The following is an 18,154-nucleotide window of genomic DNA, read 5'->3' on the forward strand; positions in this document are numbered from 1 at the left end:
AAGGGAGGGAGGAAAACAGTTTTTATCAGTAAATTTAAATCTATTTGCAGTTTTATAGACTGGACATGATCGTGTTTTATTTTTATCCGGTACTCTGTGGTGACACTGCACCACTATCCTTTGGTCCGAATATGCTGCAGCCACCTAATATGATGAGAAGATGAAGCTTAAGAGCTCACAGGAGAGTCTTGTCTTTCTGACACCCTCATGGACCATGGCATGCTCAGTGAGGGCTGGTCAGTCTTTTAGCCTGGGAACTCCTACAGATTTTGTGTTTCTTTTTTTTTGCTTCAACTTATCTGTTTTTTTTATATCCTCTCTAGTCATCTGACCATACCATTCAACTTACCTTTAGAGACTTAAAAACAAAATAAAGACTCCATTAAGAAACTTTGTTAAACAGAACCTGCCCAATTTTCCTCATCTCCCACCTCCCTCTATGCTAGAAAAAATATTGTTCAGTTTCAATGACTTAAGACAGCATCTCTGAAATATATAAAACCATTTTACAGTCCTTTCCTTTCAAAGATCCAAGAGGACAATGGGAAAAGGATCTCTCACTCATTATCTCAGAAAAGGAGTGGAAGGTAGCAATGCAGAGAATTCACTCGAGCTCCGTATGTGCAAAGCATACAATTATTCAACTCACAATTATATATCGAGCACAACTGTCTCGCTTAAAATTGTCCAAAATATTTCCAACCTGTGAACGCTGCAATCAAGTTCCAGCTTCACTGGGTCACATGTTTTGGGCCTGCACCAAATTTACATCATCCTGGACAAAAATTTTTAAATGCCTTTCAGACACCCTTGGTGTAACAATCCCTCCTACCCATTAACAGCTGTGTTTGGTGTTCTTCCAGATGGGCTTAAAGTGGAGAAGGACAAACAAACTAATTGCCTTTACTACACTACTGGAACAGACTTATCTTGCTAAACTGGAAGAATACTAACTCTCCCCTTTTAAGTCAGTGGTAGTTGATGTTATATACTATATGAAATTGGAAAAAATCAGATTCTCACTTACAGGGTCTGTGCAGAGATTTTCAAACCCTGGCAGGATCTAATCAATAACATTTTAGAATAAGCTTTTAATGCACGGAGGAAGCAGATTCTCTCCCTATTGCTTTTTTTCCTTTTTCTTCTCCATTTATCTTTATTCACTTATCAATTTATCTATTTACTTATTTTTACTAGGTTTAAGTTTTATTCTGCTGCCCATGCTCTCTTTCTCAGGGGTGGAGGTTGATTTGTTTTCAATCCTATTCTTGTAAAATTGATCTATTTGTATGGAATGTTTTGTGATTTCAATAAAATCAATAAAATAAAAAAAAAAAGAATTATGCAAATACCATAATTCTGCAATTAATTATGAAATCTTTTCGTCAATTGCTATTGTAATGACCTATTTTATGATCAGAAAGATCAGCATCAGAGTGGTAAATAATTACTGAAATTTTATACAATAGTTTGGGTAACTTGTTTACTAGGGAGCAAAACCTACTGACACTCGCGTCCAAATTTTTTTTTTTTTTTGTCATCTTGTAAAGGACCTTGAGCTACAGTACATCCACTGTGTGAAAATATGCTATATAAATACATTTTATTGTAGTTAGGTGCGTTCGCATATAATGTGCAAAGCACCTATTGTGAAAGTCCATGTTGATCTGTCTGTCCATCATCATGAAACAACTCGGCCCCTGTGGAACAATTTTGCTGAGATGCAGCACACTTATTCTTCAATGAAATTTGTTGAAACTGTTCAATTTTCGTTCAATGTTTTAACATTTCAAAATTTCCCATTGAAAAGCATTGACAACCTTATGAACTCGTCAACCTTAAAACAGAGAAAGTTTCTGTGCAACTTCAATTAGGAGTTAAGTTTACTCTTTTACTTCAATTTCAAAATGGTTGCTTGAACTATTTTGCATATTTTCCTCTTTTACTTGTCCAACAGCCACCAATCCAATGCAAATGAGTCAAATGCCAGGTTGAACACAAATGCTTGGTAACTGTTCATAAGGCAGCGCCTCCTCCTGCTGCTTTAGGTAAGTTAATTAATACAGTACAGAAAAAGTCACTTCTCTGGAAATAATCGGAAGGGGAAAGCATTAGAACACTCTAGACAAGAACAGGCCATTCAGCCCAACAAAGCGCGCCAGTCCTATCCAAAACAACATCTAAAAAAACATCAAGTCGAGTTTTGAAAATCCCTAAACCTAAAGTCTTACTGTCCACCACACTACTTGGTAGCTTATTCCAAGTGTCTCTCATTATTTGTGTAAAGAAAAACTTCTTAATGTTTGTGCAAAATTTATCCTTAACAAGTTTCCAACTGTGTCCACATGTTCTTGATGAACTCATTTTAAAATAACAGTCTCAATCCACTGGACTAATTGCCTTCATAATTTTAAACACTTCAATCATGTCACCTCTTAATCTTCTTTTTTTTAAACTGTAAAGTCTCAGTTCTTTTAATCTTTCCTCATAATTCAACCACTGTAGCCCTGGAATCAGACTAGTCGCTCTTCTCAGGACCTTTTCTAGCACTGTTATGTCCTTTTTGTAGCCTGGAGACCATAACTGCACACAGTACTCCAGATGAGGCCTCACCAGTGCATTATAAAGGTTGAGCATAACCTCCTTGGACTTGTACTCCACATATCAAGGTGCTATATAACCTGTTCATTCTGTTAGCCTTCTTAATGGTTTCTGAAGACTGTCAGGAAATCAATAGCTTAGAGTCCACTATGACTCCTAAATCCTTCTCATAAGGTGTACTCTCAATTTTCCAACCACCCATTGTGTATTTAAACTTAATTTTTGCATCCTTTGTGTAATACTTTACATTTACTGACATTAAATTTCATCTGCCACAAATCTGCCCAAGCCCGTATGCTATCCAAGCAATTATATATAACACTAGCAAAATACGCGCGCTTCGGAGCGGCAAAGTACTGCCTTAAAATTTTTATTAAGAAGAAAATTAAAACTTTTTATACTGAGGGAAAATATACCAATAATTATTTGTTAAGGATCTCTTTCTATACCACATTGTCAGTACGGCCCTCCAGTTGTAATATGACCAAGCTGTGCGCTGAGCTTACTCTTGAGCATGCAACGTACAGTTGACCATGTGAACAGTAATCTTGTTTCAAATCTCACAGCTTGGATTACTGCTATCATAATCGGTTTGAGTTTCATGGTTTGTTTTAATTACGTTAGTATTTGCAGGACTTGTTGTGTTGAAGTGACATTCGGCTTCTGTCAAGCATTGTAAGCATACAACCGGTTTCATCGATAACTTCACATCCAGCTTTTGAGAGTTTAAACATTCATAAACATCAAAGTGTCCACTACTCAAATCGTCACCTGTGAATCTAAGATGTTTAAGAGGCATTGGCGGTTGTCCAAAGGTATAAAATATTTGGCCATTTTGGTACACTTGAAAGTGACAACCGAACAATTCAGCAGCAGCCATCAACTCACATGCAGAACCATAGGTGAAGGGCTTAAGCATTTCATTCTTATAGTGCTCCTGTGTAGTATAATTATCTCCTGTACCATCATCAGTCCACACCTTGAACCGGTCCCAGTCATTCAATACATAAGACACAATGTTCCTCCGGATATTAAGAGTGTGCCTGATATGACCGTACAATATGTAACAAAGAGAATAGAAAAGGCAGGCGCCATCTCCGGGCATGGAAACCACTCGGTAAGTGACAGTTCTTTGATCGATGGTGATCACCTCGATAGACATGTTAATTGGATTACGGTTGGAACGATAAAGGAAATGGGTACCTGAACAATGTAAAGTAAGTCTAAAATACCTACACAATAACTATAATCATAATAAACGAACAATAAAACAGCGGAGAAGCCGTGGATTAAATAAAAAGGCTGCAGTTATCAGCAGGGAGACGTGAATCCCGTGGCGAAGCAAGGAAGGGAATGTAGAGACCGGAGCGGACGGACTGCCTTATATAGGCAGGCACCCAACAACGTGGGAGGCGTGAGGATGGGGGACCCAACGGCGCCTCACACGGTGACCGAGCTGCAGGCTATGGACGTATATATGTACGTAAGTGGGATTTAGTTAGCGTTGGGAACCTGCGTACCAATTTTCTTGAAGATGGGCCCATAAGTAACAAAGACCGTTGAAAAGTTCAATGTGGCGGCCGACAGTGGCATCATACCACCGAAATAAGTACGTACATTGGTATCGGTTAGCGCAGGGAAACCACCTACCAAATTTCGTGAAGATGGGGCCATAAATAAGAAAGTTCAACATGGCAAACATTGTCAACTGTTATGACTGTTACGCATAGAATTTCAAAATGAAACCTGCTTAACTTTTGTAAGTAAGCTGTAAGGAATGAGCCTGCCAAATTTCAGCCTTCTACCTACACGGGAAGTTGGAGAATTAGTGTCGTTGGAAAGGTCAATATGGCTGCTGACAGTGGCGTCATACCATCGAAATAAGTACGTACATCAGTTTCAGTTAGCGCAGGGAAGTCACCTACCAAATTTCGTGAAGATGGGGGTATAAATAAGAAAATTCAACATCGCGGGCTTTGTCGACCGTTATTGACCGTTACGTGTAGAATTTCAAAATGAAACCTGCTTAACTTTTGTAAGTAAGCTGTAAGGAATAAGCCTGCCAAATTTCAGCCTTCTACCTACTTGGGAAGTTGGAGAATTAGTGATGAGTGAGTGAGTGAGTGAGTGAGTGAGTGAGTGAGTGAGTGAGTGAGTGAGTGAGTGAGTGAGTGAGTGAGTGAGTGAGGGCTTTGCCTTTTATTATTATAGAAGATATAGAAGACAGAATTGATTGAACAATTATATCCGACGATTATGACTATAAAGAACTAATGTTATCAACCTGAAGCTAAATGGCGTTTGAACTAATTTATAACACAGGAAAGGTGCAGGTAGCCTAACTGATATAAACATAAGACAGGTTCAGAAATAGACAATGGGTCGTGAGGTGGGAGACTTCAGTGGCTTAAGCCTCTGATCCTTCAGTCTGAGATATACATGAACAATTGCAGTGAGCCCTTGCTCTTCTTGCTCATACTGTTCTATTTGTACTCCTCTTATACAATAAATCAGTTCCTTTCCAAGGTTTTACTTATTTATATAATTGATGATAATGAATTACTGTGTTTTAAATAATATTAAGGACTAGATGAGGAACTTATTTCAGTTCCTTTTCTACTTTCATAGGTTAGCTAATATTGATACTGATTTAAGGTAGTATTGGTCATTTTGTATTACTAGATATTTTTCATATACTACTAATTTGATGCAATTTCAAAAATGTTATGTTTAGGAAAATTAAACAATAATTAGTCACACTTTCTGCCACTTACACACATTAGTCGATGCCATTCTCACATCACTTGAATTGCAATCTGCTGTGTATGAAAGCCACTGAACCACCACAAGACTCTTTGTGCTCTGTTTATACCTCCACTGAAAAGTGCATTAAAAAGCACATATTTAATGTTGTCTGCTAACACACATTCTATTATCACTACAAGTTTTGAAGAAGACTCATTGTTACAAAACTATTTAATAAACAAAAATGTAATAACTGACTCTTGGATGAAGCAAATAAAAAATGTGAAATGATCCAACTTTCATATCAGTTAACTTAGTCGGCGAATGCACCTGAATGTTACGCATGTGTACATTATCTAAATTGTTGTTGATTGGCTTTAGGATGCGGCTGGTATGACACAAAATACCTAAAACAAAAGTGTAATGGAAAATAAATATTAAGATCTGTATTATATGTTTTGTAACTGTAAAAGGAAAAAAGAGAAACTGAATTCTGTTTACTTCTGTATGTGATTCATTGACCGCTATCTACTACCCACAGCACAAAACTGACGTCCTGCGCTGCTAACTATCAAGTCAGGTTCGATCCCACATAGTTAATCTATAACCTCCAGATGTGTTTTCTTTTTTGGTGGAAAAGTGTTTTACATGTTTAAGAAATCACAAGAAATATTATTGTCTAAGTACAGAAAGGCAGGTTGAAAAGCACCCCATTCTTCTTTTTTCTTGATCATGTTACTGCGTGTAGGCACAGAACCCTATTTTTGTAATTTGAATTCTGTGATTTTCATCTGCTTAATTTAGGCAACTGTGTAAGACTCATACGTATAAATGTAAAAATGCACATATATAAGCAATACATAGAATATTTACATTGCTTTCAAATCTATCCTTATTTTAAACGAATGTTCAAATCTTAATTTGACAGCTCTACTATAGATTTGTTAGTTCTACATTGAAAGATGAAACTGAAATTGTAAATTTTAAACCAATTACAGCACTGCTTTTCTCACACCGCTCAAGCCATACTGTAACACCCAGCTCTGACTTAAACACTTTTATAGAGTCACTAAAGGTATGTTTGATTTTAAAAAGTCATTAAATATATGTTATATAGTGCTGGATGCAGAGCTTGAATTAAGTTATAAAAAAACAAAATAACAGAATGTCTTTCTATTATGTTACAATGTCACATGTTCTCTTTCTATACTGTCTTACCTCAAGAGGAGTCTGTAAAATCTGTGCCAGTTGCTTGGCTAATTGCAAATGGTAATGAGTTCCGGAGCCATGCGTCTCTCTAGTGACTGGGTTAGCAATACCCATGCTTAAAAGGTATGACTTGAACCGAATTGTCTGTGAATGGAAAGAAAACAGTAAAAACTATTACAGAAAACATATTCAATTCATTTGCACACTGGAAAAGGTACAGGTAAGGCTGAGGGGAATCTAAATTGGCACTGGGTTCACATGTGCAAGTAGGTGCATGCAAGTGTGTCCTGTGATAAATTGTTCATGCATTGAACACCACCAGATCTTACAGAAGAAACCTCCAGTGCCTCCAAATCCTGCAACGAAATAGGCACGCTCAGAAAATAAAGGAGTGGAGTTCCATTAATTCAAAACTCACAATTATGTTTAAAGTCCTCAATCTACATCTTGTGCAATATTTTCGATTTTTTACATGACCCAATAGATCATGCCAGCATCTTGCTGAAACATTTTAATTTGCTTGCATAGCATAATGCAGAATGCTGCTTCTAAGGTATGATGTGTTGTGCAAATATTTTACACTCTGCGCTAGGATTCATTTTCTTGGTGTAAATTTCCATTTTATACAGTTCCATGCCAAGGTTTGGACATTCTTGTCAAAATTACATATGTAGTTGACATTTGAAGTAAAAAAAATTATGAACACAAATTGGACAGCAAGCAAGCTAAATGTGCACTTTGAAGAAAAAGTTAATGTAAGGTTACTATTTATTTGATAAACTTCAAAAATTAAAAAAAAATAAATAAAAGAGTCAATGTGGTATTTGCAAAAGTTTGGCCACCCTTTCAGTTGCAAATTCTCAGATCCTATTAGGCGGTTAGTCTGTGCTACTCTGGTCAAGAATTATTATTAAGAATTATCAGATGATGTCAGTTCCAGAGCTTAATGAACTCTTTGACACTTCAAACATTGTGCATCATTCAACTACCATGGACTCTTCTAAGCAACTGACTTCAAAGCAGGGGAAGGCCATAAAAACATCAAAGAGCTTCCACCTAGCAATATCCACAGTCTGAAATGTCATTAAGAAATGTCAGTTTAGAGGAACTGTGGAGATCTGAGAGACCATGAAAACTGACAGATACTGTAGAACAGCTCATATAATGTGCAGAGAGGCAAAGCAAAACTACTATATGACTGCAAGTGACCTTCAGGCTGGTTTAGGGTGTACTCACACACTTGGCATGATTGTCTCCCCACTCCCCTGCAGGCCTGTACTCATACTGCGCTTTAATGTTCTAGGCCCAGGCATGCTTTCGTCATCAGCATGCAACTTTGTGTAAAGCCAAACCAAGAAACACAGAGTGGCAGCATGCATGTCAAAATGGATTTGCTTATTTTGTGGTGTTTTTTCTTTTTTGGAGTCATGTAGGAACGATAACACTCTAGCCTCTTACAGATTTACTGAGTGTGCAGTGCAGTGTTTTGCTGTTATTCGTGTTGAGAACATTTTTATGGAGACCAATAATATTAAGGGAGGAATTTGTAGCTTTTCTTGCCAATTACAATTCACGTTCACCTGTAAGGTGAGAATAAAAAGCTGTTTTTAACTCAAATGGTAGCGAATGAAATGACGTTGCATCATTGACATCATGTCTGTGTTCCATTCTACGACATGTTCAGCAATCACACTGTTCCCGAACTGTTCTCGGGCCCACCTCTTCCAAGAGGGCCAATGCATGGTACGGTTGGTCCTGCACGGAGTGATCACACTAGTCAAATCAACTACAGTTTGGAGGGTTACATATGGACAAACATGCTTATGTGCAAAACAAATTGCTAGTGTGTGTACACCCTTAGTTGCAAAAGGAGTGGTGGTGCATGTTTCCGATAGGGGTCACAATCTCCCTATTTGGAATAAGTTCTTTTGTAATTGCGGTGTTTTAAGTAACCAAAAACTATATAGATATGATATTAAAAGGCGATATCCCTACCATATTGATACGGCAGTAAAAATCACATACGAGAAAATAACTTAGCTTTCTTTACTGACGATTTATACGGCATTGGAAGCCACATAGCATTACAATACCAAGGTGGAATCTTGATCTATACAGTCTGCCATTTTCTGTCGCTGCGTTGGAAGGCTTTTCAGGACGGACAACGATATCACCCATCCATCCTTCGGCTTTGAAGTATTTGGCTGCTGTCCAAATCTTTATATACTGTCTTCTCCATGTGCAGGCCCTTACTTAGGTTCCAAACAAGGAAAGGAGAGGATTCAATTTCACCCCTAACATACTCTAACATAGTACAATGCCCATTTTCGTAGTTGTACCTTCTCTCTTCAAATGCTTGCCAAGCAGTTATAAATGCTGAGAGCCCCTGTGTGCTTACTTTGGCCTGGCCTATACATGTGAGTGGATTTATAAAATAATTTTTGTACAGAGCACAGTGACATTAAACTTACATTCTTATTACAGTGCACCGCTCTGATATGCAGCGTTACTTACATAGGGAAGGGCCATCAGGAAAGAACCTTACTTGTGATCTCATCACAAAAAAATAAGTATGCAAAACACCATTTTGGAACCAATGCCATTTACAGACGATGTTAAAACACAGCCACAAAAGGTCTGTTTGGAGACAAAAAGGATCAGCATTTGAGGAAAAGAACACCTTACCAACTATTAAGTGCAAGGGTGGATCTAATATACTTTGAGGTTGTGTGGCACCTAGTGGCAGAGAAACACTGTGTGTACAGAGAAGATCGGATTCCATTAAATATTAACAAATCCTCCAGGAGAATTTCAGACAGTCAGTGAGGAAACTGAAGCTGAAAAATGGATGGTTTCAACAACAAGAAACACTTCAAAATTAACTATGAAATTCCTCAAGAAACACCAGGTGAAGGTTTTGGAATGGCCTTTGCAGTCCCCAGACATGAAATCATTTGAAAATCTGCAGGTAGATCTTAAACATGCTGAGCATGGCAGACACACTGAGAATATCGGAGAGCTGGAAGTGCTCAGAAAGGAAGAATAGGGAAAAATTTCCAAAAACAAGAAGTTATTTTTGACAAAGGGGTTAATACTAAATGCTGAAATAGTTGAGTGCCCAAACTTTTCTAAATGCTGTACAGTGTATTTACTTTTATTTTTTTCACTCCATCATATAAATCACAACCGTATATTAAACTAGAACAATGGCATTTTTAAAATGATGTTGTTTGTTACATTTATTATTTTTTACTTCAAATGTCTACATAATAAGCAATTTGGCCAGGCATGTCCAAACTTTTGTATGGAACTGAATGTTACTGAGACACAGAGTGCATTTAAAAATCCCAGATTTACTCATTACTTAGAGTATAGACTCAAACTTCTCATCTCATGTTATTTTAAATCAATTTGTACTGTTTACACAAAACACCCTTATGCCAGTCAATATCTGCTCAAACAGTACATGTATGACAAAGAGATTTTTAATAAACACAAATACACTTAAACAAAAGTCAAAATGTTTTTCACTGAATGCCTTCTAGACTTGCCTCATCTTCTGTGATGTCACCTTGCTTGTCCTTGATTTTGTTCGCTATTGACTTCGATAATTCCACCATTTCTTTTGCCTAGAAATTTGAGTTACATAAATTACTTTTTTTGCAAGTGAAGATGTACAGTAAATAAAATGAGTTCTATTTTGTTTCCACAGCTCCATTACAGAAAGCTGGAAACCTTTAAGAAAATACCAGACTTACCTTCTCCATAAGCTTGCTAAGATCTTCAAAGGCCTAAAGAAAAAAAATATTTTACCATAAAAAATCAAAATGACAGTTTTTAAGAACATGTTTAAGCAATTCAGTTTATTTGTGTGAGCACTGTTAAAATCTCTTAGTAACTAAACCCAGACAAAATATGGTCCTTGTTATTCCAATTTCTGCAATACCCAGGATGAGCTGTGTAGTCTTAACTAAGATAATAAAATAAAGATGAGCTAAACAGTTCAACCCACTGCAGTAACTTTTGGGAGTAAAGCATCCGACTACTTACAGTACAGTAAATATAACACACACCAAGCATAGGAGCCGTCTGTTGGGGGGGCATACAGGCAACTGCCCCTCAATATTAAAGTTGAGGGTAATGCTTGAGAAATGATGCAACGGTAAAAATGGCTTCAAAAGTCCATATTAGCTGCATTTGAGTCTATATGTTGCCCCAGGCTATTAAAGCAACATTCAAACTGCAGTTGAAAGTGATTCAATTCAGAATTGTTACTCATATTTGTTTGTTTTATTGTTTGACTGTTCAAATTAATTCTGAAAGTACTGTAAATCCTATATGTGTACAGATACCTATCCTAAAATCTGGGAAATTGATAAAATAATTCATCACACAGATGTCTCCTAATATAGTACATGCTGACATGCTGATTACAAATTGGTTATGGTGCAGGACCTCTGCAAATTCATCAGCTCATGATGACAAATGTTTATCACTGCCAAATCTGTACATAGAAACCTGTGGACATGAGAAAGGCATTCTTTCTTTTTTTTTCCCCCCGCATTTCACATTTCCCTAAAAAGATTGAACCTCTATCACATGAGTGAAACGAAAATTGAATAGCGGTAAGAACAAAGTTTCAAGCAGGTAGTTATCAATTTGGATGCCTTAGATAAATGGACTAGACTAGTAATAATCACAAAATACATTAAAGTGTAACAATTACCTTTAGACATTTACCCATGAGTGCTATTTATTATATGTCAAATTAGACTCCCATCTGTCATTTGATACACATGTCCATCACCTCTGTAAAATTGCATTCCTTCATCTCCAAAATATAGCCAAACTCCGTCCTTGCCTCTCCCTTTGTGATGCCAAAAAGCTGGTTCATGCTTTTGTCTCCTCCAGGCTGGACTATTGTAATACACTCCTCATCAGGATACCCAACAAGAGCCCTCAAAAACTCAAAAAAATTCAAAATAGTGCTGCAAGGATCCTGATGAGGGTGCGGGAATATGAACATATTTCACCAACTTCTCATTCACTTCATTGGCTCCCTATTCACCTCCGTATTGAGTACAAACTATGTTTGCTCACTCATCAGTGTATTCATGAAAATGCTCCGCAATATCTTAAGGAACTCCTTATATTATAATCCACTACAAGAAACCTCCATTTTGCAAATGCCTACCGCCTTCACCCCTCTGTGACCAAACTTCGTACAATGGGTGACCGAGCCTTTGCAGTGGCTGCCCCATGGCTCTGGAATGCCCTATCAGAGTACCTGAGAACACAGCAGATTGTGGGCTGTTTTAAAAATAGGAATGACACTAATTATTGTTGTTTTATCTCAGTTTTTACCTTGTTCTGTCTTTATTAATTTTTTTTAATGTAGCACTTTGAGATTTACTACAAATGTAAAGTGCCTTATAAATAAAATGAAAAAATGTATGTATGCAAAGAAAGGAATATCACTGCTCATTAAGTATATGATTAGTTTTTCCAGCGAGACACAGGCTATGGATAATGGTTTTTAGTGTGTCAATAGTGGGATTGCATGGTATATCAGTATTGAAAATGTACCAAGAAAACAATTTTTAAAATGTTATGGCACCAGCATTTGGTTAATTTTCATACCAGAAGTAAATGGTGCTTTTCAAGCACCTCAAACTCCATCGTTTATTAGCACAATCGGAACTCTTAGGGAACCTGAACCAACCCCACCCACTTTTTCTACAAATATATTTATAAAAACATTGGAGACTCCAAGAAAAAATGATTTGATAAGTTCAGTGGAGTGGAGAGTGGCATTATTGTGCATCAGAACAGGGAGACATGCATCTTTGTGGGCTGGGGAAATTAAGCAGCTGTGAGAAAAGAAGTGAGTTATCTGCTGTTTCGTAATGTTTTGGAACTGGTACTGAGGTTCAAAAGCTAATACCTCAATGAAGTCAAAAGTTTAGTAGCGATCAAAACTAGCCAAGAGCAAATGTAAAGAATTTAATTGATCAAGTCATAGCTAGTTTATCAGTTCTTGTTTTGCTCACTTAACTATTCACAGTAATATACATTTTAAGCAAGGGTGCCCACACTTTTCCATGCCACTGTATATGTACTAGCTGTACTACCAGCCTAAGATGGGTTGAAATCTAAGTGATCAACATAGACCTCAGCTTTAACATTTGCAGTGCACAATGCAATTCATATGTCTGTTACATGCCATTTTATATGGGATTCATAAAAGCAGTTTTGATGTTTGTGATGTGCCATCTGTTGGAATGATAGTGACACAACAACCAGACAGTCACACAGACATTTATCGTGTTATTACGGTGGATTACAAATTTTATAAGTTACAGGCTTGCAATCATTATTAACCCCTACTATTCTTGTTCTGTTTTTCCTTTTTTGTGGTGGTGTTTTTGCAACCTGCATGTCTCTGCAGCCAACTGTGATGTTAGAAAGTGGACACATCAACTATCGACAAGATCCACTGCATTGATTCTTATAGGATGAAGCATAAAAACAATATGGAACTACTTAGGCACATTTCTTTGGTAAAATGCCCAGTGTTGTCTGGGTGGTCTTTTGGTTTTTGTAACTCCCAACATCTTGCCAGAGGAGTTTTCATTTTTTGTCCTCTCTGGCCATTCAATCATAGCATAATCATTAGAGACTTAAAAATAATAACTTAACAATATAATCCATAATTAAGGAGTTTACTTTAACTGTTTCTTGTTGATCTGTACTCAGTAAGCACATACGGTTTTATTCTCATTTCATTTCATTTTAGTCTTTAATATCTTTAACAGCACTTTGAGCTACATGTTGTTTGTGAAAATGTGCTAACAAATGTTGTTATTATTATTAGATTATTATAATATATTAGACCTTTCAGCATTCTTGCCAAAGAAGCATAAAACACATTGTCCCCTTAATTTCCAAATCTTGTGTTCTTGTACAGCTGTACCTCTGGTCACGGCCATAATTCATTCCAAAACTCTGGGCACGACTCAATTTGGTCGCGATCCGAACGTAAATACCAGACTGTACAAACTGTATGTAAATTTTTTTTTAATATTTATAAGAACAAAAATAGTTCATTATACCATAGAATGCACAGTGTAATAGCAAACTAAATGTAAAAACATTGAATAACACTGAGAAAACCTTGAACAACAGAGAAAACTAACATTGCAAGAGTTTGTGTTAGACCAAGTTCGCCCTAGACCCTTATGAACTGTTCGTACAAGATCCTTATGAACTGTTCGCTGTAAACATTTCTGCATGAGTTTTAAGCACAAGGAAAAAATTAAAGTCTGAAAAATCCTTAATTTATAAAAAATCTAACCCTAAACAACCAAGAAAACTAACCTTGGATGAGTCGAGTTCTGGCGTGAAGGATGTGAGGAGGAAGTTGGGTGGAGAGGAGGTTACAGTTTTGAGGGAGAGTCCAGCTCCACGAAATAGAGCACAAAGAGTTTACAGCGAATGAACCAAGAACGATGTACAGGGAGAGAGTGAACATGTGTGTCGTCTTTGTTAGGTCCTGTATACGCAAACAAAAGAAAATGGGAAATGGAGAATGGGAAATCATTGGCGCTCACGAACCAGAAGGGAAACTGGCCACCAGAGTTTTTGTTTGCCACCAGAGGGTGTAGTTGTGAACAGATGTGAAATTTTGGCAAACTTTTTGATCATAACCCAATTTGTACGTGTTCAGAAAAGTTTGTGCCCAGAGGTTCTACTGTAATTGGATTTGTTTGCTGTCAAATAACTTCTGTTATTACACATTACATAGATATACTGTATAATTCAACCTCACACCTTCTATGGTAGAAGAAAGGTCCCAGTGGATTGTGCCAGGTCTGCACCAACAGCAGTGCTACAGATATTCAGAATTTCAAAGGGAAGTGAGCTTGATGCATTTTTCATTTGCTGCAATTAGTTTCTGTTGTTGGCCACTGTGTTTCTGGTCCTCAGCCTTGCTTGTTTGTTTGTGCTTCTGCAGAACAGCCTGGATAGCACATTAGGGAAACACCTAATCTCCTCTGCACAAGTCCAAACCAAAGCAATCTTGTCTTTGTCTTCTTTGTCTCCCAAGCATCCAACCTGAGCAGATCCTCTAATGTATTAATTTCTAATCCTGTCCATCCTTGTCACACCCAATGCAAACCTTAACATCTTTAACTCTGCCACCTCCAACTCTGTATCCTGTTTATTGGTCAGCGCTAACGTCTCCCACCCATAAAACATAGCTGGTCTCACTACCATCTTGTAGACCTTCCCTTTCACTCTTGCTGGTACCCGTCCGTCACAAATTACTCCTGACACTCTTCTCCACCCATTCCACCCTGCCTGCACTCCCTTCCTCATGTCTCTTCCAAACTCCCCGTTACTCTGTACTGTTGATCCCAAGTATTTAAACTCATCCACCTTCACCAGCTCTACTACCTTCATCCTCACCATTCCTCTGACCTGCCTCTCATTCACACACATTCATAAAGACCTTCATTCCTCTCGTCTCTAAAGCATATCTCCACCTCTCCAGGGTCTCCTCAACCTGTTCTCTGCTCTCATTACAGAACACAATGTCATCAGCAAACATCATAATCCATGGGGACTCCTGTCTAATCTCCTCTACCAACCTGTTCATCACCATTGCAAATAAGAAAGAGCTCAGAGCCGATCCCTAATGTAATCCCACCTCCACCTTAAACACATCTGTCTATCCTACCGCAGACCTTACCACTGTCTCACTTCCTTCGTACGTATCCTGTACTAGTCTTACATACCTCTCTGCCACTCTCAGCTTCCTCAATACAATACCAAAACTCCTCTCTAGGCACCCTGTTGTATGCTTTCTCCAAGTCCACAATGACACAATGCAACTACTTTTGACCATCTCTATACTTCTCCATCAACACCCTCTGAGCAAACACTGCATCTATTCTGTTTTTTCCTTGTATGAAATCATACTTCTGCTCACTAATCATCACTTTCCTTCTTAACTTAGCTTCCACTACTCTTTTCTATAACTTAATGCAGTGGCTGATCAATTTTATCCCTCTGTAGTTAGTATAGTTCTGCACATCACCCTTATTCTTAGAAATCAGTACCAGTACACTTCTTCTCCACTCCTCAGGCATCCTCTCACTTTCCAAGATTCCATTAAACAATCTGGTTAAAAAAGCCACTACCATCTCTCCTAAACACCTCCATGCTTCCACAGGAATGTCATCTGGACCAAAAGCCTTTCCATTCTTCATCCTCTTCATAGCTGTCCTTACTTCCTCCTTGCTAATCCATTGAACTTCCTACTTCACTATCTCTGCATCATCCAACTTTCTCTCTGTCTCATTCTCTTCATTCATTAACCTCTCAAAGTACTTGTTCCATCTGTTCAACACAATTTTCAAACTTGTGAGTATATTTTCATTATTATCCTTATATTATGTTGGTGAAGCCAGCAGGGGACGCTTACCCTGTTGTCTATATGTGGATTCCAATAGATCCAGTGCAGTGATGAGGACACTGTGCTGTAAAAATGGTGCCGTCCTTCAAAAGAGAATTAAAATCAAGGTCCTGACTCTCTGTGGTCATAAAAGATTTCTGAGCATCCTTGGTAAAGAGTAGGGTGTATCCCAATGAGCAGGCTAAACTGTCCTCCATGGCCTGGTCATTCTGGCCTCTCTAATAATCCCTTGTCTCTAATTGTCTATTTTTCTGATCACTTCACCAACTAATAGCTAATGTGTGGTGAGTGAACTGGCACAAAAATGGCTGCCATTGCATCACCCAAATGGATGCTACACATTAGTGGTGGTTGAAGTTGCTTCCCACTCACTATGTGAAATGCATTGAAGTAGTGAGAAAATTGCTATATAAATGTAAAGAATTATTATTATTTAGACCAAGTAAGGAGACAATGGTGGAAGCTACACATAGGAAAAGCTGCTTGACCAGATGGAGCCAGTCCTGAAGTTCTAAAGGCCTGTGCTCACCAACTTTGTGGTGTCCTCTGCCACCTGTTCCGTCCTTTCCTAAGGCTCCAGAAAGTGCAGCTGCTGTGGAAAACATTCTACATTGTTCCTGCTCCAAAGAATACAGGTGCCTCTTCATCTAATGACTACAGACCAGTGGCACTTACATCTCACATCATGCAGACTTTTGAAAGACTGGTAAAATCATTTGAAGAGGCCACCGAATCAATAAGCTTATTAAAAGGACAGGCTCAGTTATGGGACACACTCTGGCCACCTAGAGGTCATAGCAAAGGAAAGGATTACAACAAAATTGAGTGCCACTATGAACAATGCTGTTATATATAAAATGCTGCTATTATATAAAAAAATCCTGCGATGAGACAAGATTTTTTTGAAGAGATTTTTTCAAGTCCCGCTAGACGAGAACTTGGTCATGAGATTTTTTCAAGTCACACCCTCCTCTCAACCATATTCAACCATGTACAAGGTACTCTCACCTCTCATCCGTGTGAATGCTTTAGACAGACACAGTTCTTGCTCTCTCAGCTCTTATAAATTTTAACGTTTTCCTCACTTTAAGTTTCCAATTAAAGAAGACGTATTATGTTCAAATCTTATTGAAGAATTTCATCAGGAAGGGTTATCAACAGTAAAAATGAGTACACGGGCAATCCTAGCACCGAGAAATGATGAAGTCAAATGTATTAACGCCAAAAATGTCTATCAGTTACATGGCAAATTGGTTAAATGCATATCAATAGACTATGCTGAAACAGTTGGTGGTGATCGTGCAGAAGATGAAAACATCAACTTACAATATCCCGAAGAATATCTACAACCGTTAACATCGTCCGGTCTTCCTCTCCATAAATTACTGTAGAAAGAAGGAATTATCTAAGAAAGGTAATGTAGTACAGCTTCAGGGGATAACATTAGACAACAAAGAAGATCTTGATAAGCCATTCATATTAAAATGTTAACAGTTTCCATTAGAATAGCTTTTGCAATGACAATTTATAAATCTCAGAGCCAAACATCCGAAAAAGTCATTTTATTTAATAGAGAGAAAGAAACAAAATTCAATCACGGGCAGTTATACTTTGCGTTGTCACGACGAAAGTCCAAACATAGAATCAAAATTCAATGTGATATTGACGAAAATGTCATTCAAAAAATTGTTTTTACTGAAGTTTTACAGTAAAACTGTAAGTTTAAAAAGCTTTTGCGTTAATTTCAAAGCCAAACAGAATGAAATTGCATTACGCAACAAATAACTCTAACATAACATGAAACATAATTTACTTTCAAATGATTGTTTTACTGTTTTTTAATATGGTTAATTACTCGCTGTAATGTAAAATAGTTAGTTCTATTATGCATATGTAACAATTCCCATGAAAATAACAATCTTTCTAAATTGTACATCCGCATTCCCACAAACGAGCGGCAGAACTGCAAAGAGTATATGTATGTGTGTGTATATATATATATATATATATATATATATATATATATATATATATACACACACAGTATATATATATATATTTGTAGGTATGTATTTATTTAAAGAGCATCTGCAAAAACCCATATTCCCCTGGGGATGAATA

General features: G+C 37.5%; 1 protein-coding gene across 2 annotated transcripts in view; it reads right to left on the reverse strand.

The window, feature by feature from the left end:
• vps36 (vacuolar protein sorting 36 homolog) overlaps positions 1-18,154 on the reverse strand; it is a 74,780-nt gene that overhangs the window by 17,746 nt on the left and 38,880 nt on the right. For both annotated transcript variants that reach the window (XM_039745848.1, XM_039745849.1), the window contains exons 7-9: positions 10,314-10,346; positions 10,107-10,184; positions 6,565-6,699 (exon numbers count right to left, since the gene is read on the reverse strand). In XM_039745848.1, coding sequence (XP_039601782.1) covers positions 6,565-6,699; positions 10,107-10,184; positions 10,314-10,346 — 246 coding nt within the window. The remainder of the gene's footprint in view (positions 1-6,564; positions 6,700-10,106; positions 10,185-10,313; positions 10,347-18,154) is intronic.

Source organism: Polypterus senegalus, chromosome 2, assembly GCF_016835505.1.
Source record: "Polypterus senegalus isolate Bchr_013 chromosome 2, ASM1683550v1, whole genome shotgun sequence".
Lineage (NCBI taxonomy): Eukaryota > Metazoa > Chordata > Cladistia > Polypteriformes > Polypteridae > Polypterus > Polypterus senegalus.